Genomic DNA, 27,460 nt, shown 5'->3' with positions numbered 1-27,460 from the left:
CTATCAAAATTACAAATGAGCATAAAACAGATATATTTTCACCACATGTGCTAAATTATGAATATGCAATGCTATTTGTTGTAGCATTGATTGTAATAGCCCAAGACTGGAAAATCAGTGACCATCAATGGCTGGGTGCAGTGGCTCAGCCTGTAACCCAGCACTTTGGGAGGCTGAGGCAGGTGGATCACTTGAGGTCAGTGGTTCGAGCCCATCCTAGCCAACATGGTGAAACCCTAGCTCAACCAAAAAATGCAAAAAAATTAGCCATGTGTGGTGGCACACGCCTGTAATCCCAGCTACTCAGGTGGCTGAGGCAGGAGAATCACTTGAACTCAGGAGGCAGAGGTTGCAGTGAGCTGAATTGTGCCACTGCACTCCAGCCTGGGCGACAGAGCAAGATTGTATCTCAAAAAAATAAAATAAAATTAGCTGGCGTGGTGGTGCATATTGGTAATCCCAGCTACTTGGAGGCTGAGGTACAAGAATCGCTTGAACCCAGGAAGCAGAGGTTGCAGTGAGCCAAGATCTGCACTCCAGCCTGGGTGACAGACCAAGACTCTGTCTAAAAAAAAAAAAAAGATCACCAGTAGCTGACTGGCTAATTAAAGGATGGTACACCCATACAATGGAGTATATGCAGCCATTTAAAAGAATGAGGCAGCAATTTTTTTTTTTTCAGGAAAGCTCTCCAATACATGTTTTTAAATGAGAAAAGGAAGATAGTAAAACAATGTATATTTCTGCTTAGTCTCAAAAATATTTATTAGTATATGCATAGGATATCTTGGGGAAAATTTCACACAAGAAATTGCCACAGAAAGAATGACTGGGTGATTGAACAGTGAGGCTTAATTTTTAATATATACACTTCTGTATCTTAATTTTGTTCCAAGTCAAGTAATACTCACTAATAATGATGATAATAGTGGTGGTGATGATGATGATGACTACAAGTGATGAAAACGAGAATCAGATGTATTGAGACTGAAATCTCAGTTCTGCCATTCATGAATGATCACTGGTAAACTGCTTAACTTTTGGAACGCTGTCCCTCAAATGAAAACATCAGGGGATAATACGAAGCTCCTGGGCAGACTGGAAGTAGGTACTCAACACACATGTATCACGTGCAATCATATATGTACAGTGTCGTGTGCCCGGCACATGATGGCGCTCCATAGATGGAGCCTGCACTGCTCCTGCTGTTGGAAGGCATCTGTCTTGTCACCCACTCTGGATTTCTAGGACTTCAACTTGGGGACAAGGTGGTCTTTCCCGAAGTGAGCAATGTCTTTGCTTCTCTGACACCTGAGGGAAAGCTCACGGGGGAGCCAGCATTTTTGAGGTCTCCTCTCTATGTCCAGTAGGCTGGGCCCCTTTCACCACCTCTGATTGGGATGGAGTGTGGTCCCTGGAGCTCCCAGGTATGCCTCGACCTGTGCCCTGTGCACATGTGGCACTCCAAACTTCAAATTACTTGTGGGATTAGCAGGTCCCTGGAATAACTAAGGCGTCAGGGGCCCCATGGAGTCCACAGTGCGGCTTGAGGATTCCTTAGGCTGCTGGGGAAAATCTACCTTTGGGATTTCTGGGCCTGAGGCCAGGATGCCAGATCCTCTTCATGAAGAGTCTGGAGCTGGGACACCAGCATCTAGCCGGCACAGCTGGAAGGAAGGGAGAGGAACACCACCAGAGGCTAACGTCCCCACACGATTTAGGAGGAAAAAGAAGAAAGAGGGTCTCCCAGGTAAGGCAGGGGTATGCCAGGGGTCGTTCTCTGGCACAGTGTCTGGCTGGGGCCCAGGGAGGAACTGAAAATTGCTTGTGGGATCAGGAGACTCCCAAGTGGCCACCGGGCAGGAAGCAGATGGGGAGAGCTGGGCTGGGGCGGGGGCAGAGGTGGGGCGTCCTGTCTCCTGCAGGACGTTTCCCTCTAATGCGCTTTGCTCCTCACCCAGCCTCTGCTCCCAGAAACCTTGCAGCTGCCACTGGTCCTAGGCAGCTGCTGCTGGGGAAGAGAGGAGCTGCTGGGCTCCCAGTGCCCTCCAGGGACCCCGGGAGCCAAGTCCCCTCCCTGTCCTTGCTGCTCTGTCCGCACACAAGCCCTAAGGGAGGCTGGCAGGGCTTGCATCCCACTCCACAGGTGAGGAAGGGAGTCTCAGAGGAAAAGCAGACTCCCTCGGGGTCAGGGGACGCGAGGCAGGCGGACTTGCACGCAGCCCTGTCTTACAGAGCCCACTGCGACTAGCGCTTTCTGTTTCTCTCACCGTCCTCTCAGAAATGCTGAGATTTTTTCTGAGTACAGAATAACTTGTACCCATTGTATTCAGAGAAAATTTGCCCTGCTCCTATGGATTTTGCTATCTTTTCTTTCCAGTCACTTTTCTTTTTTTATTTTTTTTTTTTGAGACGGAGTCTCACTCTGTCACCAAGGCTGGAGTGCAATGGCACGATCTCGGCTCACTGCAACCTCTGCCTACAGGTTCAAACAATTCTCCCACCTCAGCCTCCCAAGTGGCTGCAATTACAGGCATGTGCCACCATGCCCTGCTAACTTTTTTTTTTTTTTTTTTTGTACTTTTAGTAGAGACGGTGTTTCACCATGTTGACTAGGCTGGTCTTAAACTCCTGACCTCAAGTAATCCCCCTGCCTCAACCTCCCAAAGTGCTGGGATTACAAGTGTGAGCCACTGCGCCTGGCCTCCAGCCACTTTTTATCCACATGATTGTTTACCTAATTGAGATCGTAACAGTGTGTACAAGTTTGACTTTGCCCTTTTAATTTATCATTATGCTATAGTAATATAAGCATGGAGAAAATTACAAATAGGACTGTAAGATCTGTCTAATATTAATTCCATTATGTGAAAACCATGATTTACTTAAGCACTTATTGGTGGAGAGCTGTATTGTTTCCTATTTTCACTCACAAATATTGCTGTGATAAATACCTTTATTGAGAGATCCTGGCCTCTAAGCTCACTGATTCTTTTTTTTTTTTTTTTTGAGACGGAGTTTCGCTCTTGTTATCCAGGCTGGAGTGCAATGGCGCAATCTCGGCTCACTGCAACCTCTGCCTCCTGGGCTCAGGCAATTCTCCTGCCTCAGCCTCCTGAGTAGCTGGGATTACAGGCACGTGCCACCATGCCCAGCTAATTTTTTGTATTTTTAGTAGAGACGGGGTTTCACCATGTTGACCAGGATGGTCTCGATCTCTCGACCTCGTGATCCACCCGCCTCGGCCTCCCAAAGTGCTGGGATTACAGGCTTGAGCCACTCCACCCGGCTCACTGATTCTTTAAAACATTTCCTGGAGGGACAATGGCTGAGGTTGAGGGATAGGCAGGTTTTTGTTTTTTTTTTTTTTTTCCTTTTTCTTTTTCTTTTCCTTCACTTTTTTTTTTTTTTTTTTTTTTTTTTTAGACGGAGTTTCGCTCTTGTTACCCAGGCTGGAGTGCAATGGCGCGATCTCGGCTCACCGCAACCTCCGCCTCCTGGGTTCACGCAATTCTCTAGGCAGGTTTTTTGAATTTTTCCTTTTTCTAGGCAAATTCCCCTCCAGAAAGGCTGTCTGAGATTATATGGGGCTCTTTTTACACTGCTGGGTTGCCTCCTGCTTCTTATCTGCCTGCTGACTCCAGAACAGATAGAGATGAGACCATGAGCCAAATCGGGTCCCTTGGACAAACCGAGGCTTCATGCCTGCAGAACTGGCCTCAGAACCCAAAGCTTCCCTTCCTCCCCTTGCTCTCCCTGGCTGCCTCCCACCTTCCCGCTTCTCTCCCTCCTCTCATGGGGCTGCAAGTGCCAGACCTCTTCGTTTGCTTTCATTCTGAATCCCTTCCAAAACCTGACACAGCCCTACTAACTGCTAAATGTTTCTCGGTGGACAACCAGGAATTCAGATCTCCCCTTCACACACACACACACATACACACACACACACACACACACACCTCACACCCATCGGTGTGGGCAGCCACCTTCACCAAGGACTGCTCCCTGCCTGCAGAGGTCAACACTCAAGAGTCCTGGACAACCCTCAGAGCTGGGATGCCCTGGGAAGCAATTGTTCAGCCTTCTCATGAAGCACATGGGAAAACTGAGGCCTAAGGAGGCAAAGAGACTTGCTCCAGCTTGACTGAATATCCATCTCCCAGGCAAGTGTAGTTCCACTAGCTCTGATCTCAGAGTGCAGAATCTTCCCAGCTGTACAGTTCATTTCAATTAAACAAATGTACTCAGCAACTTTTCATGACAGGCACTGAGGCTTCCATCGAGGCAGCTCTGAAGGAGGCCAAATCCCATGCATCATTCATGCCCAGAGGATGTTATTCATGGATAGAAACCTCCGTGTGCATAGACTTATCTTGAGGGAATGGGCAGTGTGGCTTCCCTAGCATCTGCTTGTTGCTTTGGAATCTGGTTTGTCGCACTGAATGTAATGTTTGCTTTTCTTCATTTTCTGGAGAGGGTGAGAGATGCACTAGGAGGAACAGGAGATAAGATGTGGGGGAAGTTCATGGTGGGGCTCACAGGGAGTCAGCTTGCACTGAGCAACCAGGAACATCCTCCTGTGCTGTACTAAAGGATGTGGAGAGGGGAACAGAATTGCACAGGAAATACCTTGAGACCCATGGTTGCGTAATGGGGCAAGTTTCTCCTGGATTAGACTAATGATTCCCTCCTGGGCACAGTTTTGCACCACCCACCTCCCCCTCCCTCCTACCCGCCCATCTTTCTCCTGGAAGCATGTGGCAGTGTCTGGAAACATTTTGGTTGTTACAACTCAGGGTAGAAGGTGCTATTGGCAACTGATCAGTGGAGGTCAAAGACTCTGCTGAACATCCTGCAATGCACAGGACAGCCCTCACACCGAAAGATTATCCAGCACAGAATGTCAGTCGTAGAGTTTGAGAAACCTTGAGTTCCATTTAGGGTGGGAGCTGCACTGCCTGACAACACATCTGACATAAGCCTCCCGTATGACTGAAGAGAGGGAGTGCTGGACAGACAGTGAGACCGGCCAGAGAACACACGGAGCTAACTGAGATCATAACAGTGTCTACAAGTTTGACTTTGCCCTTTTAATTTATCATTACGCTATACTAATATTAGCATAGAGAAAATTATAAACAGGACTGTAAGGTCTGTCTGGTATTGGAGGGACAGGATCTTTTGCAAAGCTGTGCACCAAAAGAGAAAAGCAGCTGTTTCATGAGAGAACTCAGGACTAGGGTGTGGAACCCAACTCCAGCTCTGCCCTTCAACCCCAAGGAGCAAATTTATCTTCTGAGTTCCAGTTACTTCATCTGTAAAACCTGAATGATGATATCTTCTCCATGAGCTGTTTCAAGAAATATGGCACAGGGTGGATTCTCACTAATATTAATATTAACCACTCATCTTGCATCATCCATCCACTCTTATAAACACTCATAGAGCCGTTGTCATTAAGAAGGAGCTACAGAAATATATCTATGAGTATTTTGAATTTAGAGTCAGGGAAATTGCAGGCAAGAGACTAGATATCCTCTGCACAAAGGCCTATAGGTCTTCCTATAAGCCAGCTTCTTGCACAGAACTCCAGAATGGAGTCAGGGAGTCAGAAGATAACACAAGAATAAAATGCTAACATAAAAGAATGAAGAGTAAACATTCTTAGTCTCTCACAGTTCGGAATTTCACAAACATCCTAATGACATGGGATCAGAAGTTAATGCTGTATACTATCTGATAACTGTAGTTAGAGTGTGGTTATTAATATGGCAGTAACTGGTTGGTAAGCTGTACCGTGTTGTCTCATGATGTGAGTTCAGTCACATCAACAACTCCATTTGTTGGCTTCATAAATTTCTCAGCAATAGGGCCTCCCCATATATTACAATAAATCCATATTTCGAATAGGCAGACCCACTGCTGGCAATGCTCAAGCCCATGTCACTAGACTGAAGGAGTAACCCTTCAGTTATGGTTGACCATTAACTAGGCTTGTTTCTGTATGAATATGGCTGAACAATTTTGCACAATTTCCTCCCACGTGTAATCAAAGTTTAAAGAAACTTCATCATTTGTTAGGTCTAGGAATCGCATCTGCTTGGGAGTTTTCCTCTCTGAGAATCTAAGAAAGCCCAGATCAAATGAAATTGCTATGGATTTGCATTAAAGAGAAATAATTCATAGCATTTCACAATGCAGAGGAAAAGCCCTCCTTGGGCCAGGGACATGCCCTGCTGGGTTCAAGTCTTGTCTCTATCACCGACTTGCTCAGCAGTCTTGGATGGGTCACTTCTCCCTAGGCCTCTATCACCTTTGTGAACACCGAGAGGGTACAGCAACATCAGAAAAAATCCTCAAGCACAGCTGGATATTTGAGGCCCTCACCCACTGCAGGTCCAGCTCTGACCTTCTGTCTTCTAAGACACCCCCTCCTGTCTCTTTCCATCATTTTTCTCTTGCAGAGATATGTTCTCCTATTATGCAGTGGGAACTTGACCACATATTAGATGCCTAGAACTCTTCTCAAAAAGCCGGATATGCTGCTCAGTACTTTGCTGATGGCAGAGGGGATATCACATGGAAAAAGCCAATGAGACCTCCCCTGTGATGGGGTTCATCCTCCTGGGCCTCTCTGCCCACCCAGAGCTGGCGAAGACATTCTTCGTGCTCATCCTGCTGATGTACCTGGTGATCCTGCTGGGCAATGGGGTCCTCATCCTGGTGACTATCCTTGACTCCCGCCTGCACACGCCCATGTACTTCTTCCTGGGGAACCTCTCCTTCCTGGACATCTGCTACACGACCTCCTCAGTCCCACTGGTCCTGGACAGCTTTTTGACTCCCCAGGAGATCATCTCCTTCTCAGCCTGTGCAGTGCAGATGTTCCTCTCCTATGCCATGGCAGGAACAGAGTGCCTGCTCCTGAGCATGATGGCGTTCGACCACTACGTGGCCATCTGCAACCCCCTTAGGTACCCTGTGGTCATGAGCAAGGCTGCCTATGTGCCCATGGCTGCCAGCTCCTGGGTAGCTGGAAGCCTCACTGCCACGGTGCAGACATCCCTTGCAATGAGGCTGCCCTTCTGTGGAGACAACATCATCAACCACTTCACCTGTGAGATTCTGGCTGTCCTGAAGTTGGCCTGTGCTGATATCTCTGTCAATGTGATCAGTGTGGGAGTGGCCAATGTGATCTTCCTGGGGGTCCCAGTTCTGTTCATCTCTTTCTCCTATGTCTTCATCCTTGCCACCATCCTGAGGATCCCCTCAGCAGAGGGGAGAAAACGCCTTCTCCACCTGCTCTGCCCACCTCACAGTCATGGTCGTCTTCTATGGGACCATCCTCTTCATGTACGGGAAGCCCAAGTCTAAGGACTCCACGGGAGCAGACAAAGAGGATCTTTCAGACAGACTCATCCCCCTTTTCTATGGGGTGGTGACCTCCATGCTCAACCCCATCATCTACAGCCTGAGGAACAAGGATGTGAAGGCCGCCGTGAGGAGCCTGCTGAGACCAAAAGGCTTCACTCAGTGATGGCGGAGGGGTCCTCTGTGTTTGTCACCCACTTGGATGTAAGGAATCACAATCACATCAGCTGCCGTTCAAAAGTCAAGTCATGTGACCTAAGTCCATTTGCAGGAAATGTTAAACTTTTCAGACAGTATCTCCTGAGCTTTAGTCACATGACTGACAGTTTCAACAGACACCAGACCCAATAAATAATCGACTGTGATGAAGACATTCTGAACACATGGTAAAACCACATAAGACAGCTGCCATGAAAGTAGGATGGATGGCCCTTAGAGTATCTCTGCTCTAAAGTTAGAACAGGGACGTGAGAAGGTTCTCACAGCAACTTACCAGCCCTACTGGATTCATCAAAGAAATCAGGAATAAGGAGGGAGTGGATACTTTCATTGAGGCTTTAGTTTATTACACTCAGTTTGCCTGAATGGCTAAGAGAAGATAAGTTCTTCACTTAGAGAGCTTTTAGTTATGAATAATCTATTTTGATGACTGAATATCTTTTTTTTTTTTTTTTTTTTTTAAGATGAAGTCTCGCTATGTTGCCCAGACTGGAGTGCAGTGATGCGATCTCAGCTCACTGCAACCTCTGCCTCCTGAGTTCAAGCAGTTCTCCTGCTTCAGCCTCTTGAGTAGCTGGGATTACAAGCACGAGCCACCACACCCAGCTAATTTTTGTATTTTTAGTAGACACGGGGTTTCACTGACCTTGTGATCTGCCCGCCTCGGCCTTCCAAAGTGCTGAGATTACAGGTGTGAGCCACAGCGCCTGGCCAACTGAGTATCTTTTTAGTTGTGAGAAAATATAGGCTATTTTCTTCTTGATGCACTGCAGATCATTAAACATCACCCAGTATATTAAATAAAATTCAAGGAGTAATGAATTCAAATTTGACATTCTTCACTTACAGAATTTCACAACAGGAAAGCTTATATTCTGATAGACACCAAATCATGTTCTAGAAAAAAGATGATGATAAATAGATACAGTTAAAAGTAGACAGATGGTAGCTATATATGTTTGAAGACTTTGGGGCTAATCTTTGTTTTTGTTATTGTTTTTGAGACAGAGTCTCGGTGTATCACCCAGACAAGAGTACAGTGTTCTCATCCCCGCCCACTGCAACCTCTGCCTCCTGGGTTCAAGCAAGTCTCCACCCTCAGCCTCCTGAGTAGCTGGGGCTACAGGTATACACCACCATGCCTGGCTAATTCTTGTATTTTTAGTAGAGATGAGTACTGGGATTACAGGCATGAGCCACAGTGTTCCAGCCTACGGGGCCAAATTTTCATAGGTTTGTTTGTTCCAAGAATTCTCAGAGCCTTTATTACGCAAAGGTTCACTGTGAATGTCCCACAGAGAATAAAGTTGTAGCATTTCCTGAGCCTCCAAAGTTCAGCACAATAAAAACTGGGAAGCGTTTTTTTTTTTTGTTTTTTTTTTTAACCTAAGTATTCGGGCAGATTCCTTATCCTCTTTGGCCTGTCTATTCATAGATATAGAAGACAGACAAGAGGTTCAGAAATTGCTGTGGATGAAAAGCAGCATTTTTATGGCAAGTTATAGCAAAGTTGAGAAAATCAGAAGAATTATTTAAAAGGAAACTTTAGAAAGTGAATCAGATTTTAAGAACAGTTATTGAAATATTTTTTCCTTCAAGTGACATATTTAAGTTTTCTTATATTTGTTAAGAATTAACTGGATCATTTGAGCTCAGAACTTCAAGACCAGCCTGAGCAACATAGTGAGACCTAATCTCTATTTTAAAAAGAATGAATTGCATACGATAAGGATGCATATTTTGCTACTAAAATCTCACTGTATTGTGTTACTCTAAGGTTCTGATTTCTACTTGCCCTAAAAGAGAAACAATCTTGCTACTGCAGCTACACGAGAGTGCCATCTAGTGGCCATGCAAGGCAACTTCAGACATTTACAGAGCCGTGCTGTTTTTACAAGCAGCTGCACAGGTCTCTTTCTTCACCCCTAGCTACATAGCGCATGGAGTTTCTCTCCAATATCCCTGACCCCATTCATCCAGCATCTGCTTGGATACCTCTAGTGATAGAGAATTAACACTTTCAGGTTCTAGCTGTTTCATTCAGTCCCACTAGCAAATTCTTCCTTGAATTGTATTAACATATACATGTCTCCGTCAGCATCTATCTTCATCCTAATTTATCTTTCAGTCCTAATTTAGCTTCATGCCTTTACATGAAATATACCTTATCTCTTCTTTCTTCTGATATATAAAGATTGTTCTCCTGGTTCCTGGGTCTTTTTCCCTCCAGCATAAACAGCCCCCATACTTCTACCTGTACCAAAATCACCTAGTTTACCCAACTGACAGGTACTAAATTGTGTCCAAAGTATCATGTTTAATTCCAACAGTGTGTGATATTTCTGAAAATACCTTGGGAATAATAGTGATAGTGCTGATCTAAATCTGTTTCCCCAGGGAACTGGAGATCTGCCTGGCATAGAGAGACACTTGAACAAACCTGCCTTCTTGTGAAACTGTCCTTACTCACTTTCTCTTTCTTGAAGAATGGCAGTCATATTCTTTTATATTACAAATTACAGTATTATAGTGTAACTGCTGAGTCAGAAATACATCGCTTCCTCTAGGAACACTGTCATCTTTCACTCCCACTCTCTTTTGTACATCAAGGGGAGGCAAAACTATTATATTATTATACTTAATCATACAGACAAATGTATTATTTTTAAACTCTCAGTTCTGAGTTAGTAGGTGTTTTAGGCTTTTATCCTAGTGACCAAATCCCCAATTAATCTTTAAGTTAAAACTCCAAATATAAAGTATATCTGCTTTGGTTGAAATGGAGGTGGGGGGCAGAATAGAGGTGGGGAGGGGAGGGAGTTGGGCTCCATCTGCTCAGCCGGCCCTTCATCCCATCCCCATGTTCCCTGGTCCACAGGCACCACCAAACACTAACCTGATCCAAACCACTGGTGCCAAGAAAATTAGACATTTTGTAAGGATATTTTGTTCCACTCCCAAAAATAAATGTGAAAATCTAGGGGGAAAATTTATATTCTAAGAAAAAATAGATACCCAATTAACCATTAAAGAGATGGACAACTTTACCCATTAATACCAATTACCTAAAGAGAAGTGGAGAAATGGTCAGAGTTACCACCTTAAGATGTTCCGGGCCATCTGTTTCACAGATGAGTGGTAATAAACATTCAAGGAACAAAAGATTTTAATATGGTTTAAACAATTTTAGGGAATAAAGTGAGAAAGAGATCTTCCAAATTGCTTTAACCAAACCAGCATTACATTGATGTTATATCATTCAAAACTTAACAAGGAAGTACAGAAAATGAAAATAACACATTTTCCTTTCCTCTCTCACCTATTTACATTTGTGTGTGTGTGTATGTAGATGCATGCAGACATATAAAATAGAACTCAGCAGCACATAGAAAGAATACTAAACCATAGCCTAATGGATTTATTTTTTTAAAATAAAGCTAGAACAATTTAAGGATATGTATCGGTATAATTCACTACATTTATAGGTTAAGGGGCGGGGGAAATGATCATCTCAACAGATCCTCAAAACTATCTGTAAAAGTTAAAAATCAATTTCTTAGTTTTAAATTCCTTCTAATAGGAATGAGTGTGTTCTTCAACAAAATTAAATTTATGTCTCTAATGAAAAGTATGTGTCATGCCTAATGGTAAATCAAATCAAATCAAACCCGTTACAATTTAACACTTTTCTCAACCATTGAATTAGAAAGTAGTGATAAATAACAGGTGAAACTAGAAGAAAGGTAAGGAATAATGTTATTATTATTGCTAGCTGATACATGCATAATTTTATACCTGGACAAAATAGTAAAATCAATCAAAAAGCAATTTTGAAAAACAGTTGGAGAATTCGACAAGGAAGCTGCATACAAAATTAATATGCAAAAATCCGGGTTCTAGAAGAGAAATGGGGAAAAGGGAAGGGAGAGGGAGAGAGAGAGAAAGAGGGGGAGGAGAGAGGGGGGAAGAGAAAAAAGAGAGGAAGAGAGAGAGAGGGAGAAAGAGAGGGGAGGAGATTTGGGGGAAGAGAAAGGAGGAAAGAGAGAGAGAGAGAGACAGGGAAAGAAGAAAAGAGGGAGAGAGAAGGAGAGAGACAGAGGGAAACTGGTTGTCTTGGACCCTGAGTCTCCAGCAGCAGTCATCAGCTTCCTCCCTACTCCCTACCAGCTAAACAGGCCTTTTCTCGTCTTCTAGCTTGAGGCAAAATCTGCTTTTTTTCTCCACATTGATGTAGTAAGAAAAGTTATGGTTGCATAACTTGTCCCCTTTCTAGCAATAAGAACCCACATATTGCCTTCAGGGGGAAAGGTAAATGGAAGAATGTTTATAGAGACTATGCAGCAAGATTTTGAACTAGAAATTTCAAGTGGTTTATCATAGAAGGTATCTAGAACACAATCCTACAGGGATTTCATGGATCATTATCAATGCTCTCTCTGTCCCTAATCAGGGGGGTATGGGTTATGCCACAGTATTTAGACAAGAGAAAATAAACAGGCACACGTTTATACTATTCTGAGCAATTCAACTGGAAAGGGACCATGGGAAAAGAAACACAAGAGGAGCTCAAGGTTGGCTGATGACTGCTCTTGGTATAACTGAGATGGAGCAGGGACTCGCCCTAGGGACTTGCAGGCACCAAAGCATGGAAATAAGGGAAAATCTTGAGTTCCTTTGAAGGAAATTCCAGGCACCTTGCTAGCCTTGAGAAGTAAATGAGCAATTCCATAAGCTAGAAGGTAATATAGCTTAAAACAATAGCCAAGGAAGTTAGTGTCAGGAGAATGCTTGGTTCCCCATAGAAACTAGTGATAACATCTTTTTTTTTTTTTTTTTTTTTTTGAGGCGGAGTTTCGCTCTTGTTACCCAGGCTGGAGTGCAATGGCGCGATCTCGGCTCACCGCAACCTCCGCCTCCTGGGTTCAGGCAATTCTCCTGCCTCAGCCTCCTGAGTAGCTGGGATGACAGGCACACGCCACCATGCCCAGCTAATTTTTTGTATTTTTAGTAGAGACGGGGTTTCACCATGTTGACCAGGATGGTCTCGGTCTCCTGACCTCGTGATCCACCTGCCTCGGCCTCCCAAAGTGCTGGGATTACAGGCTTGAGCCACCGCGCCCGGTCTGATAACATCTGAGTTGTTTTTTAGAAATCCAGATCCTCACCAATGGAATCCTCTGGCACACAGACCTCAGATAAGGAGGAACTGAGGACTGAACTCTGATGGCTGTCCTTTGTTCTAGATTTCTTCCTGAGGGGCCTGGAAGAGCTCACACCCACCAGCCAGGGCTAACCTTTTCTGTTGATAACAAATTTTTAGACAAAGCCTCACTTCCTTAGGCAGGTCAGAAAAATCTTCGAATCCGCGTGTGCGATGGCTCACGCTTATAATCCCAGCACTTTGGGAAGCCAAGGTTAGAAGATCGAGACCAGCCTGGCCAACTTGTGAAACCCCGTCTCTACTAAAAATACAAAAATTAGCTGGGTGTGGTGGCGTGTGCCTGTAGTCCCAGCCACTCAGGAGGCTGAGACAGGAGAATCACTTGAACTTGGGAGGTAGAGGTTGCGAGTGAGCAGAGATCCCACCACTGCACTCCAGCTTGGTCGACAGAAGGAGACCCCATCTCAAAACAAAAAAGAAAATCTTCGAATCCTCCTATGGCCTGTGGGCCCCTTCTAACTACCCACCAACACACATACCCATGCTTTGAGATGTCCTGCCTTTTTAGGTTAAATCGAATAACAATTTATGACTCTGCCTCCTCACCTTTATTTTTTTATTTTTTATTTATTTATTTATTTATTTTTGAGACATAGTTTCACTCTTGTTGCCCAGGCTGGAGTGCAGTGGAGTGATCTTGGCTCACTGCAACGTCTGCCAACTGGGTTCAAGCAATTCTCCTGCCTCAGCCTACCAAATAGCTGGGATTATAGGCACGCCACCATGCCCAGCTAATTTCTTTGTACTTTTAGTAGAGACAGGGTTTCACCATGTTGGCCAGGCTGGTCTCAAACTCTTGACCTCATGTGATTCACCTGCCTTGGCCTCCCAAAGTGCTGAGATTACAGGTATGAGCCACCATGCCCAGCCTGATGCTGTATTTTAATAATATAATAACAACACTTTTAATGGCATTGTCAGTAAATGATATGCTCCACTAACAACACATTTCCTTATATCATTCAGCTCAGATAAGCTGTTTTGTTTTTTCTTTTGCCCAGGCTGGAGTACTATGGCACAATCTTGGCTCACTGCAACCTCCACCTCCCAGGTTCAAGCAATTCTCCTGCCTCAGCCTCCATCCTGACCAGGATTACAGCTACCTGCCACTACACCGGGTTAATTTTCGTATTGTTAGTAGAGACAGGGCTGCACCATATTGGCCAGGCTCGTCTTGAACTCCTGAGCTCAAGTGATTTCGCCTGCCTCGGCCTCCCAAAGTACTGTTACAGGTGTGAGCCACTGTGCTTGGCCAAAAAAGTTTTTTATTATTACGGTTAGGATGGTGCACATTCGAAAATGATCAATTTCCCTGCTTTCTGAAACAGAGCTTACTGGTTATAATGCTACATTGTGAGTGAGTCAGAGTTATCATTTATGGCTATTATAAGGTAATTGTGCAGGATAAAAGTGGCATCTCCCAAGGGACATACTTGGGGATCCAAAAGATAGCTTCTTGGAGTTGGCACCACAAGGAGTCAGGATGGCTGAGACAGAACCCGTCTCGGTTCAGGTGGTGTAGTGATATAAGCCCAGAACAGGATGGCGGAGAAGCTCCTCAGTGCTATCCTGCTGAAAAACGGAGTCCAAGAGTCAGCGCCCCTTCTCTGGGACCAGATAGTGTTTTGGCCTATATAATGAGAATAATAATAATTGCTTTGGAGAGATATGCTTGCTCAAAGATAATTTGCATGGTTACGATTCTTGCTGGTGGAACTAGGATCTATTTCTCCCACTTCTAGAAATAAGAGTTGACAGACTTGGGCAGAGGGGAGTCTCCATTAACTTCTGCGCAAAGCCTGAGCTCTGGATTTTTCCACTGAGACGTGGAAAGAATAGAGTTCCCGTAGGAAGGGATGTGTGGCTTCTGGGCGTGTGGCCTGCAGAGGAGCTGTTAGGAGCAGAAAGGGTGTGAGGAGGAGAGAGAAAGCGGTCAGGAGAGAGGGAGCCTCCAAAGGTCTCAGCCTAGACGTTCCTCTCCTTAGCTGCAAAGACCAAGGCTCTTGTCCTTCCGCTGCTGTGCTCTGAGATACTCACCAGGCCCTTCAGTAATTCAGCTGGTCTAGGGAGGCTGGGAAGTTTGCAACAGGAAGGTATTTCTCTCCTGATTGCCACAGGCCGAAATGGAGTTCAGAGTCAACCAGCTTCTCTCCGTTCCTCCGTCCACATTTATAAAATCTCTGTGGCAGTGCCACCCCTGAGCACAGTGGCCATGGACAGGAGATATTCCAGGCCTAAAGACTGAGTGGCTTGTTTCTGATGGTCCTCACCCTCCCTGCCCTACACACTCACCCCATGACCTAGTAAAGACCACTTCCCACGGCGGTAAGGGAGGGACCCACCTCCACACCCACACTAGAGTCTATCTGTTTTCCGTTTCTAGTTTCCTCCCTCATTGTCAAACTGTCAGCAGTACATTCCAGCTTGTTTTTGTTCAAAAGGAATGAAGGCTGGGCGTGGTGGCTCAAGCCTGTAATCCCAGCACTTCGGGAGGCCAACGCGGTGGATCACCTGACGTCAGTAGTATGAGACCAGCCTGGCCAACATAGTGAAATCCCATCTCTACTAAAAAAAAATACAAATATTAGCTGGACGTGGTGGCAGGTGCCTGTAATCCCAGCCACTCTGGAGGCTGAGGCAGGAGAATTGCTTGAATCCAGAAGGCAGAGGTTGCAGTGAGCCAAGATCACACTATTGCACTCCAGCCTGGGTGATGAGAGTGAAATTCCATCAAAAAAAAAAAGGAATGGGGACACTTTTGTGGTTATTGGTTATTTCAGCCAAGATGCATATCCTAAATCTAATCATAATGAGACATGGCACAAACCTGAATTTTATAAAACACCTGGCCTATATTCCTCAAAAATGCCGATATTATAAAAGACAAACTGGGTGAGGAACTGTTCCAGATTAAAGGAACCGAAGAGATGTCATAAAAACATGCAACAGCAACATATGATCCTGGGCTAGATACCATATTTGAAAGTGTTGCTATAACTTTTTTGGCTACAACTGTGGCAACCAATGACATTTGAATGTGAACTGTGGATAAGATAACCATATTGTACAGTGCTGAATTTCCTGAGTTTGATCACTGTAGTGGAGTACAGTGAAAGAATATACTTGTTTTCATGGAATACACGTGATATACACAACCTACCTCAAAATTGTTTAGAAAAAGTATGTACACACACACAGAGAGAGAATGATAAAGCAAAGCAAATGCAGTAAGCTGTTAAGTTGAGAGATGGCATATGGCTTTTATAAATATAATTATTGCAACTTTTCTTTAAGTTTGAAATTCTTTCAAAGAAAAAAAATGTCGAAAAGAAAGTGATGAGGAACTCCAAAAAAAACCTGTGTTAGGACTATCTAAATACAAGCAATTCAATAAACATAAAAAGTTCAACATCACTCACCCAAGTAGTGCAAAATGGTACTATTAAAATGAAATTCCATTAACCTACTGCAGAAAAGGATAAGATAATATCCATTTTTGGTCATGGATCAGTGACACAGGAGCCCTTGTCCCTTCTAGTAAGTGGACACTGTTTTTGAAAAACAATTTCAGACTTTAAAATGCTCCTATAAGGTCAGATATGGTGGCTCACACCTGTAATCAAGATACTTATAAGGAGGTCAAGGTAGGAGGCTCATTTGAAGCCAGGAGTTGGAGACCAGCCTAGGCAATAGAGCAAGATGCCATTCCTTAAAAAAAAAAAAAAAAAAAAAAATTGTTTTTGTTTTTGTTTTTAAGGGCTGGTGAAATGGCTCATGCCTGCAATCCCAGAACTTTGGGAGGCTGAGGCAGGCAGTTTGCTTGAGCCCAGGAAATTGAGACCAACCTGGGCAATATGGCAAAACCCCATCTCTACAAACAAAATTAAAAAAAAAAAAAATTAGCCAGTTGTGAGGGCAAGCACCTTTAGTCCCAGCTATTGAAGAGCATGAAGTGGGAGGATCACTTGAGCCCAGGAGTTTGAGGCTGCAGTGAGCCATGATCATGTCACTGCATTCCAGCTTGGGTGACAGAGTGAGAATCTGTCTCATGAATAAATAAATAAATACTCTTTTCTTCTTCTTTTTGAGACAGTCTCTCACTCTGTTGCCCAGGCTGGAGTGCAGTGGTGCAATCATGGCTCACTGCAGCTTTGACTACCTGTGCTCAAGCAATTCTTCCACCTCAGCCTCTGGAGTAGCTGTGACTACAGGCGCACAGCACCACATAAAATGCTCTTATACTTAGACCTCACAATGGAATTCTTAAAAATATATCCTAAAGAAAAAATACCAGAGACAGAGATAGAGGTTTTATATAAGAATAGTCTCTATGATGTCATTTATCATGGAGAAAAACAGCACCATCTAAATGTCCCAAAATAGCATAATGGTTAAATAGATGATAGTATACTTACACATAAAAAAAGCCAGTTTTTCATACAGACCCTTACCAAGAAGAAAATGTAAGGAAAAAAGTGTTCCTCTATTTAGCAATGAAATAGAGGGAAAATGCTTTAGAATAAGGTTAAGAATTCACAGCACATACATAAATAAGAACATAGTACTCTATTGAGATAACTCAAAGAAATATTTTAACAAATTGAAAGATATAGGCTCCTATCTGTAATCCCAGCACTTTGGAAGGCTGAGGTGGGAAGGATCACTAGAGGCCAGGAGTTTGAGACCAGCCTGGCCAAGTTGATGAAACCCTGTCTCTACTAAATATGCAAAAATTAGCCAGGTGTGCCGGCACATGCTCGTAACCTCAGCTACTCGGGAGGCTGAGGCAGGAGAATTGCTTGGAGCTGGGAGGCGGAAGTTGCAGTGAGCTGAGATTGCACCATTGCATTTCAGCCTGGGTGACAGAGCAAGATTCTGCCTCCAGAAAAAAGAACGAAAACCATCTAAAAAACGTAAACTTTTCAAGTCTTCTAAATTAATATATAAATTCAACACAACCTCAATCACTAACAGGCTAATTCTAATTCACATAAACAACTACATATAAATTAATTCATACAGAAAACTTGTCTTGGAAAATAATCGAGAAGGGAAAACTAGTCCCACTAGATATCAACATGTATAAAAGGTACAGTGATAAAATTTGGTATTGGTAAGGAATAAATAGATCAATCTTTGGAACAGAATAAAGTCTAGAACTAGACCCAAGGACATACGGCCGTTTAATTTGTGATAAAGTTAATGTGCTAATCGTTAAGCTATTGTGCCCCCTGCTTCTGAAGTATGCCTCTATGCTCAATTTGGGACTTGGCTTGGCAGGTGACTCTCTGTAGACCGACCCACAGGGGGCGCAAGAGGGAGCATGGAGGACAGGATGAAGGAAAAGATTCTTTTTTACTCTCTTTTGGGAAAAGAGGGAAGAACGTCTTGCTCTTTCCAGTTTGCTTCCTGTTCCTGTCCACGTAGCCTCTCAGTGTTCTATATCCTGCATTCTCCACACTTTCAGAATCAGGCTTATTGTTCAGGATCTCAGTTCCACAATGCACTTCTCAAACACCAAAATGAATTCCAAAGAGACCAAAGATTAAAATATAAAAAATAAAATACTACGGGTTATAGATGAGAGGGAGCGGTGAGGAGGAATCTGGGAAAATGGCAGTTTGTTTTGTGACATCCACGATGCATCCCAACCCAGCCACAGTCCAGCTGCTCTGTTCTCCTAAGCTAGGGAGCTGCTGAGGCTGAAAGGTGTGGGCAGTGCCAGTGGCTCGGGCGGGGGCATACAAGACCGGAGTGGAACCGGAATTTTCACCTCTGTGCCAGAGGAGATCCTGGAAACAAGCCTCAAAGAGTCTTGGGGCAAGAAAAAGCAGGCCTCCCGTGGTATCGAGGAGACAGGTTGAACAGGCCATGGGCTACAGAGGGGCAGGGCTGTGGCTCCCATGTCAGTGTTGTTAAAAGAGCTGGAGGATCAAGAGGAGTCTTCCCGGCCTCAAGGAGGAGCTGAGTTCTCTCTGTTCCCCAGCAGGGGACGTCCCAGGTCTTACCAGCTTTGCAATTTGGGGCCTATTAAGGGATTGATAACTGGCCAGTGGCTCACACTCCTATCCCCAGGGGCAGACTATGGTGTCCCCCGCTCGCTCAGGACGATGGCTCCCTAAAGACCTTTAGCAGCTGGGAACCCAGCAGCCAGACACAAGAGCAAACAGAACCAAAGAAACATGTCTCCTAGTGTCATTGAAATGCTGGAGGAACCAGAACATTCCAGGAGCACTCAAGGAGCTCTAAGTTCAATACCAAAAATAGGTTTCTCTGATAAGACAGCCGGCTGAACACTTGCATGTAGGGAAGTTAGCTAAGAAGAGAAGATGCTACGCGCGCGCGCGGTGCAGTTCAAGAGGAATGCAAGGGCAGACGAGGACTTTCTCTGGGCGGTGCGATTGCAGGTAAGAAAGGCTTAAAAGTGTTGAGAGAAGGAAATGCGGGGATTTGAATCCAACTCTAACTCCAAAGCCCATGCTGGCAGCACTTTGCTAGGATCTGGTAGGGCCCAGAGACAAGTAAGAATGGAGCTTACTCTCCTGGAATTTTAGAACAGGCAGACAGAGGAAGCAGGTGAAACCAGTTTTCCCATTCTTCCTCCAGAGGGGCTTTCACTGCTCAACACAGCTCAGTTCCTCCTTCACAAAACAAACCCTCAGGTGGACTCTGGCTGGCACAGGCATAGTTCAGTCCTATTCTTTAGAAGTCACGAAGTCAACAGCATTTCGGTAATTCCTGCAGCAGCTTCGTGGAAGCACTAAAATTCTTCTCTACACACACTCTGTGTCCCTCAGGTCTGGCTGAAAGAAAACAGTAGAGATTTGAGACCCTGGGGCCTTGGCCAAAAGCCTAGGTGTGATAGCAGTTCATCTGCAGCCTCCCTGACTTTCGCCATACCTACCTCATAAGGACTTAACTCACTGTCTCAGAGTAAGAGCCTAAAAAGAGAATTTGAGGTGTTGCCTCTTTCTAACCCGTCGTCTCAGCTACATACTTATCCAGATAATAACAGCTCAGTGACAACTTCTCGCCACCATGGCTTTGAAAGCTTCTACTATGTCCCAGACGAGCACTCCTTTTCTCCCCTGGGTACAACAATGTTTTTACCCAATGACATATGCTACAAGAAAATTCTGACTTTCTGATTTCAGGCAAAGACATACTCGCCAAATCATTGCTTAACATGGCAAGTCCCAGAGACTATCAAATGAAATAAATAGGAATTATTTGCAAGAATCCAGAACACAGACGGCATCCCTAGCCCACTGCCATGGCTGCTGCCACTACAAGCTGGTGCTGATCTGCTGTGTGAGAGCACGTGGAATGTGGAGAACCACTTCAGCAGCTGGTACGATGCCAACCTAATCCTGGTTGGCCGTGAGGAAGTGAAGTACGGGGGGCAGGCTCTGTGAGATGCTGGCCATGAATTTGACATTTGCTTCCCCTCGGTGTGGAAGAGAACAATCGGACCCTTTGGACAGTGCTAGATGCCATTGGCCAGATGTGGCTGCCAGTAGTGAGGACACGGTGGCTCAAGGAGTGGCATTATGGGGGTCTGACTAGCGTCAATAAAGCAGAAACTTCTGTGAAGCATGGTGAAGCCCAGGTAAAGATCTGGAGGCCCTCTGTTCTCGTGGTGGTTGACCACAGTCCCACTTGTGGTCATCAGCAAATAAGCCATTCCTTACACCAAGATGGGATAGCTCTGAGGGGTAGCTCAGAGCTACTCACACCTCCTGCTGTGTGTTTTAGAATCCTTCCCCTGCCTTGTTTCATGGCAGTGAAATGCCTCTTCGTCCTATCGAAGTGTGTCTTTCACTGACTGATTTTTGGATCTTGCTCTAGTTGCTTGGTCCTCCACAGGGGCCCAGTGTTCATTTGAGCATACTTGTGCTAAATCCTTTTTCTAGATCAGCATAATAAAGGAGTGATGGCGGGATGCGATGGTTCACGCCTGTAATCCCAGCACTTTGGGAGGCCGAGGCGGCCAGATCACCTAGGTCAGGAGTTTGAGACCAGCCTGGCCAACATGGTGAAACCCCGTCTCTACTAAAAATACAAAAACTTACCCAGGCGTAGTGACGCATGCCTGTAATCCCTGCTACTGGGGAGGCTGAGGCAAAAGAATCGCTCGAACCTGGGAGGCAGATGTTGCGGTGAGCCAAGATGGCACCATTGCCTTCCAGTCTGGGGGACAAGAGAGAAACTCCGTCTCCAAAAGTAATAATAAAAAAAAGGAGTGATGTGCAATAAAATTTTTTTACAAAAGAATCCAAAACACATTGCCACACAAGGGAGATGAAGAACTAGGAGCATCTTCAGTGATACGTCAGCGGGCTGTACACATGCACTATTTTTTACATTATTTGAAGTACTCACATACTTAGTTTATATTTTGCCCTAGAAGTATTTTTTTGTGCTATGACTTTATTTGTGGTGCACTTTGAATGCAAGATGATTATGAAGCCTCAAAATGCTGAAAAACTGTTGAAGAAAATAGTACAGAAAGAAGACTGGACCTTCCAAAGACTGACCTCTCTGATCCATTCTCCATCCATTTCTTCCTCCTTGGGAGGTAAAATATCCTCAGTTATAGTATCTTTCACATATAAATGCTACCTATTTACTTTCTAAGTATTGTTTCTTACACAAATTTGCTTTCATTGTACAGTCAATAGATTTTTCTATGTGTGAATACTGAAGATATCATTGGTCAGAATGAAATGCATCATACGTTTCCCATTGAAATAAATGGAAATATTTTTCTATCTAATGATTGATTTTCCCCTGAGCAACAAGGTTTTTCAGGAAAGAACTAACATCTTTAAGCAAAGGCTAGGTGTATTATATTTTTTGTATATGCAATGCTCCCTACAGAGTAAAAGTGAAGTCACATTGCCATGGAGCCCATGGCTACTATCTTGGGAACCAATTGAAGCAGCTGGAGAACGTAAGTCCCTGGGATTACTAGACAAGTTCCTATTCCTTGCTACAGGCCGAAGACAGCATCCTCAACGTGTTGCATTTGTGATCAGAGGGACCAAGATTTGGCCTCTCACCACTAAAAGGAAATGGCCTGGAGACACACAGACTATGCCCCATGAAGTCAAGTTAACATAAGGGAAAAGGTGAGCCTCAGCAAGGATTAGGCTTCACTGAAAAGAATAGAGTCTCACAGAAGCACCATTTAAGCTAGTTAGCAGTTTATTTCTCTGTCCTGTGTAAAGACTGAATCATAGGCAATCTGGAACTGTGGTAGGAGCTCTATTCCTTCAAGTCCTCAGGGTCTCAAACTCCTTCGAGCTTACTTCTTAATCATCCCTATGGTGTGGTCATTACCTCACAGTCTAAGAAGGTAGCAAGAGCTCCAGCTCTCACACCACATTCCAAGCAGTAGGATAGAAAGAGTGACAGTCAGGAAAGGGTGCAAAGGCCATATACCAGCTTTCCTTTAAGAGAGGTTCCTAGAAGCTACCATGCTTTAATTCTGCTTGTAACTCATTATCCTGAACTTAGTCATGTGGCCACAGGAGACGCAGTTCACTGCAGAAGATGCGGAGAAATACAGCCTTAATTCTGGGCGACCATGTTTCTTAGCTTGGGCTGATGATAGGCTTAAACAACAGACACTTACTTCTCACAGTTCTGGAGGCCTGGGAAGTCAAGATCAAGGTGTCAGCTGTTTCTGTTTCTGGTGAGGGCTCTCTTCCTGGCTTGGAGATTTTGAGCTTCTTGCTGCATGCCTTCCTTGGGTGTGGAGGTGTAGGAGGAGAGAGAGAGAATGACCTTGATCAGAGAGAAAGAACGTGATCAGCTCATTCTTTGCCCTTGAGCCTCACTCAGGTGCTGATGAAGTGGACAACATCATTGTAATCTGGATTATGGGTAGTATTTTCTTATGTGCATCTGAAATAATAAATTATGTATTTGTGTGTGGACTTGGATTCTTTGACTGTTTCCAGACAACAAGAACATGTTCCTGAAAAGTATGACAATAAAATCTTCACTTTTGTATCTCTTTGGAGAAGATGAGATGCTTTTACAATTGTTATCACAATTCTCTATCCTAGAAAACGGGCTTTCTAAGATTTCGCCGTGAGTTGTGCTGCATCCAACATACAGCCAGATGTCCCGTGGCCTTAGAAATAAGGCAGTAAGCTGCTTTCATCCCCCTTTCTGCAAGCTAAGGATTGACAGCTATGACATACATTTGCACATTCATGTTTCAACTCAGGCCCAAAAGCATCACTGCAGAATCCACACATCATTAAGTTTGTAAAGTCTAAATACAGAACAAATTCCAATGAGAGAAATAGGGCAGGTACCAGTGAAAAGACAGGCTGCCATCACACAGAGACGCATGACCAACTCTCCACAGCTGAAGTAGTCAGAATTCTCAGACAACCTGCGTACAACTAAAAACTCCCTTTCCTCATGACTCTGTCAGCCCTTTGAGGGACAAACTGCCTCTCTGCAGCGGATCAGTGCACCCGAGGACAAAGAGAGACCATCTGCAGGTTTTGTTTTTACACATCCTGCTTTTCCCTTTGTCCGAGGAGATGCTCTAGGCAATCCTTGTCTTCTCCATACACGATTAATCAGCTGTGGTCTGACTAAATGCCTGAGTTACTCTCCTCCTCATCACGGTGCTATTGCAATAGCATAAAAAACACTTTGGAGCAGAATCAAGTTCACCACTACTGAAACACTTGCATTCCTCCACCTCAGCAACCTTCACATAGTCTTCACAGTGTGCATTACGGCTCAACTGAACCTTCCGGTAGAAAATTCCTTTACAAGAGACAGCTGGGACTGAGGCTTTAATTAACCCATTTCACCAAACTCGATGGGTAAGGGTGATACAGGAACTACCAAGTGGTTTTTGCTTGGACCATACAACTATCATCTGCATGAACCACTCTCATATTTTTTTTATTACTGTGACAGTTAACCTGAACAGTACAACTCCAGCAAAAACCCTGCAACTCTGGGCCAGACAGCCACAGGCCCACATAATACACATGGTGGTACAAATTAACACCATCCATTTGAAAAGACTGAGGATTGAGAAGAGGTTGACTCACCCCACAGGTGTTAAATGTCTGTAGTTACGGTCCACCGGCCTTACTAAGAGCTCCTATTTTATCTAGATTTACAATCCAGATTTAGTTTTAAAATTCCTAACCCTAAAGTACCTCCTAGATCTCTCCCAATTCCTCACCTCTAAGGGAACACAAAGTTCCCACCAAAAGTTTCCAGTGACTTCACCTTCCTGGATTGTAACAGGGATACTTGGGGGCCAACCTCTGTTTCTGTTGGATGTTCACAGGTTTTAATGTCCAAGTGACAGGCCCTGGAAAGTGCTGGGTCCTCCAAAATTCTTCTGTGGGTTGACCACACCTGAGGATTTGACCTGTGGGGCAGGCAGACACTGTGTTGCAACTGTAGGTGTGAGACAAAAGCCCAGGCCTGTTCGCAGCCTGCTGCTTTTTATCAGAGCTGTTGACACACCTTGCTTGTGTGTTGTGTTTTTAACCATTCTGAACTGAATGAAGTTTTCAAAGGTTTTAGTAGCCAGCATCATCCTTGTTTAAATTAGTTTAAGGAAGTAGCTTTACAGTTTTAGAGGATTTTTTTTTTTTAACTCAGAGGAGGTCATGCATCAAAGCGTTAAAAAAAAAAAAAACTAACAGGATTTCAGATACATAATGAGAAAGTCACTTTATTTTCTGGCTAAAATTTTCAGACAGTTGAAAGGAAAACTTTGAATTCTGTGGGTTAGTTTCATTGGAAAATGAGGCTTGGGAGGTTATCAGGTCTCCAGGGTCTTTTGTTTTGTTTGTTGTTTGCTTCTACATAGAGATTAGTCATAGGAAGCAGCTTAATTTTTTAAACAACTTATCTTGCTAAAATTTCCATTCATAGTCTTGTTTATTCATAGTCTTGTTACGTTGGCATCTGGGGCCAAAGTAGTCCAAGGCATGTAGGCTGCACGGCTCCCCAAGGAGACTTGGGCCCCATTCTTTCTTCCTGCTCCACCCTCCCCTATAGTGTTGTCCTCATGCAAATGATCAAATCTGGCTCACCACTTTCCTTCAAACTGTCCAGCCCAAGGAGAGCGGGACAGAGAGGGAATGGATAGTTTCTCCTAAGAACTTGACTTGGAAGTTGAATGCATTGTTTTTGCCAACATCTCCTTACCCAGAACTTAGTCATATGGCCATACCCAGATGCAAAGGATCACAGAAGATATATCTATCTGTGAGGTCATGTGCTCAGCTAAAATGTAGGGGTTTTTAATTAGTGAAATGAGGAAATGAAAAATGGATATTGAAAGATTAGTGGTCTCTGCCGCAATGACGTTTCTTTCATGGATGATTGGTGGATCATGGCTATTGGTTAACTTGGTGATTGGGAATGCTTAGGGGAAGGGGTATGATCAGTTTTGGGGGAATTGATTACTTTGGAGGATGTATTGGTTTCTAGGGGTTTAATTAGGTTTAGGGCTGTGTGTTAGTCCATTTTGCAATGCCATAAAGGAACATCTGAGACTGGGGAGTAGTCTATTTTTAAAAAAAGATTTATTTGCCTCATGGTTCTGCAGGCTGTATAAGCTTGGTACCAGTATCTGCTGAGCTTCTGGTGAGGCACTAAGCCATTCATAAGGGATCTGCCCCCATGACCCAAACACCTCCCACTAGGCCCCACCTCCAACATTGATGATCACATTTCAACATGAGATTTGGAAAGGACAAAATATCCAAACCAAAGCAGGCTGATTAGGCCCGAGGAATGGAAAACTGTTGAGTCTGGATTGAAAGTGATTGTATGAATATGTAGTGAGGTTGATTAAATTACATGATTATATGAGACTTTTATTAAGATATAACTCCCAGATTAATATCAAAATACAACAGAAATGGATCAGCTATAGTAAGTTTGGTGATTTTGAGATGTGACTTTTTGCTTTGCCAAATACTAAAACTTCTGTGTAGAAATTGGTTAAGTATAACCAATTAGTTTTTTTTTTTTTTTTTTTTTTCCTAAATAAAAGTATCTAACTCTCCTACTTCTCCTTGTGCACTGTACTGCAGAGTCAATATTCATTCCATTTAAGGTCCATTTGGTCTCCTGGAAAGCTAGCCACAAATAGCTTTCAATAGCACCTCTGGGCATACACCAAAGAAGTAAATCTGACTCTAAGTAAAATCTTGTAGCTTGCCAATATTTTCACCAGTTAGGAATTATAGGAATTCAGCCATAGAATTTGAAAATAAATTGAAGTCCCTTTTTAGCTATTTTTTGTTTTTAGTAGAGACCAAGATCCCATTCATTGCAAAATGTTTTCATAGGCATGAATGCTTGTGTTTGATCCAGGAATAATAAATGATTGACTGTTACCCAGCAGCAGGGTGGGGTGGGATTCCTGGTACTTTTTTATTTTTTAAGCAAAGGAAAAAACAACTGAGCAGACATTTGCTCTTTCAACAGTGTTTTGTGAAAATGTAGATTAAAGAGATTAGTTTTTTTAAAATTATTGCCATAATTACAAATATGATTGTGCAAAGTCAAGGGCAATGCTGTTTTAAATCAATGTAAGTTATCTGACCTAGACATTGCCATTATGCTATCAACTAACAAGCCATCTTTAGTTTGCTAACTTTTTTATCTTAATGAATTCTGAATTCAAATGTTTCCTTTTTAAATATAAATATTTGCTTTTGCTAAAGGTGAGTTGAAATTCTTGAGTGTTGACTTGAGTATGTACAGAGAAGGTCAGTTTCACTGCCAGTAGCTGGGAAATCCACCACTGGAATTTAAAAACAGCCAATGCATTAGACATCGTTACATTTCGTTGTACACATTTCTATAATATAGAATAAAATGTAAAATTCTTTTTGAATAAAACCTTGATTCTAGGAATCACAAGAGAACAGTTTGCCTCATTTAAGAAGTGCTCTAAACTAATAGCTCTCAAACATTTTGCCCTGCAGGTTAGCAAAAATGAAAAGACTAATCATACCTGATATTGCTAAGTGTAGAAGAAAATAAGTAGAGTCATGCATTGCTTAGATTGAGATACGTTCTGAGAAATGCATCATTAGACAATTTCATCATTGTGGGAACATCCCAGAGTGGACTTGCACAAACCTAGACAGTATAGCCCAATATACACCTAAGCGATATGGTATGGCCTATGGCTGCCAAGCTAGAAATCTGTCCAGCATGTTACTCTACTGAACACTGTAGGCAGTTGTAACACAATGGTAAGTATTTGTGTATCTAAACATAGAAAAGGTACAGTAAAAATACGGAATCATAAACTATGGATCATTATCATATATGCAGACCATACATCATTGGCCAAAACATACACGCTGACCAAAATATTATTGTGAAGTGTATGACTATACACTTATATTTGGTGCTAATGTAAACTGGGCCAATTTTTTAAATATAATGCTATAATGTTAGATAGATATACAAGACTATCTATAGTCTTGTGTGTGTGTGTGTGTGTATATATATATATATATATATATATATGACTAACTATATAATGTTGGATATATATACAAGCAGACTGAATAAAGAAAACTCAACCACATTCTAAAACAGAAAACTAAGAGCCTAAAGGCCAAATAG

The 27,460-nt window shown here is 43.5% G+C and overlaps 1 protein-coding gene and 1 long non-coding RNA gene across 2 annotated transcripts in view; one reads left to right on the top strand and one right to left on the bottom strand.

The window, feature by feature from the left end:
- Nucleotides 1-27,460, bottom strand: part of LOC141583753 (uncharacterized) — a 121,961-nt gene that overhangs the window by 73,632 nt on the left and 20,869 nt on the right. The window lies entirely within an intron of this gene.
- LOC101047139 (olfactory receptor 2S2) lies at nt 6,580-7,537 on the top strand. Its single transcript, XM_010331663.2, is given in 2 exon segments — nt 6,580-7,289; nt 7,291-7,537. Coding segments are annotated over 2 exon segments (957 nt in total).

This window comes from Saimiri boliviensis, chromosome 2 (assembly GCF_048565385.1).
Source record: "Saimiri boliviensis isolate mSaiBol1 chromosome 2, mSaiBol1.pri, whole genome shotgun sequence".
Classification (NCBI taxonomy): Eukaryota; Metazoa; Chordata; class Mammalia; order Primates; family Cebidae; genus Saimiri; species Saimiri boliviensis.
Note: the sequence above shows the minus strand (reverse complement) of the source record. Positions and strands in the feature narration are given on the sequence as shown.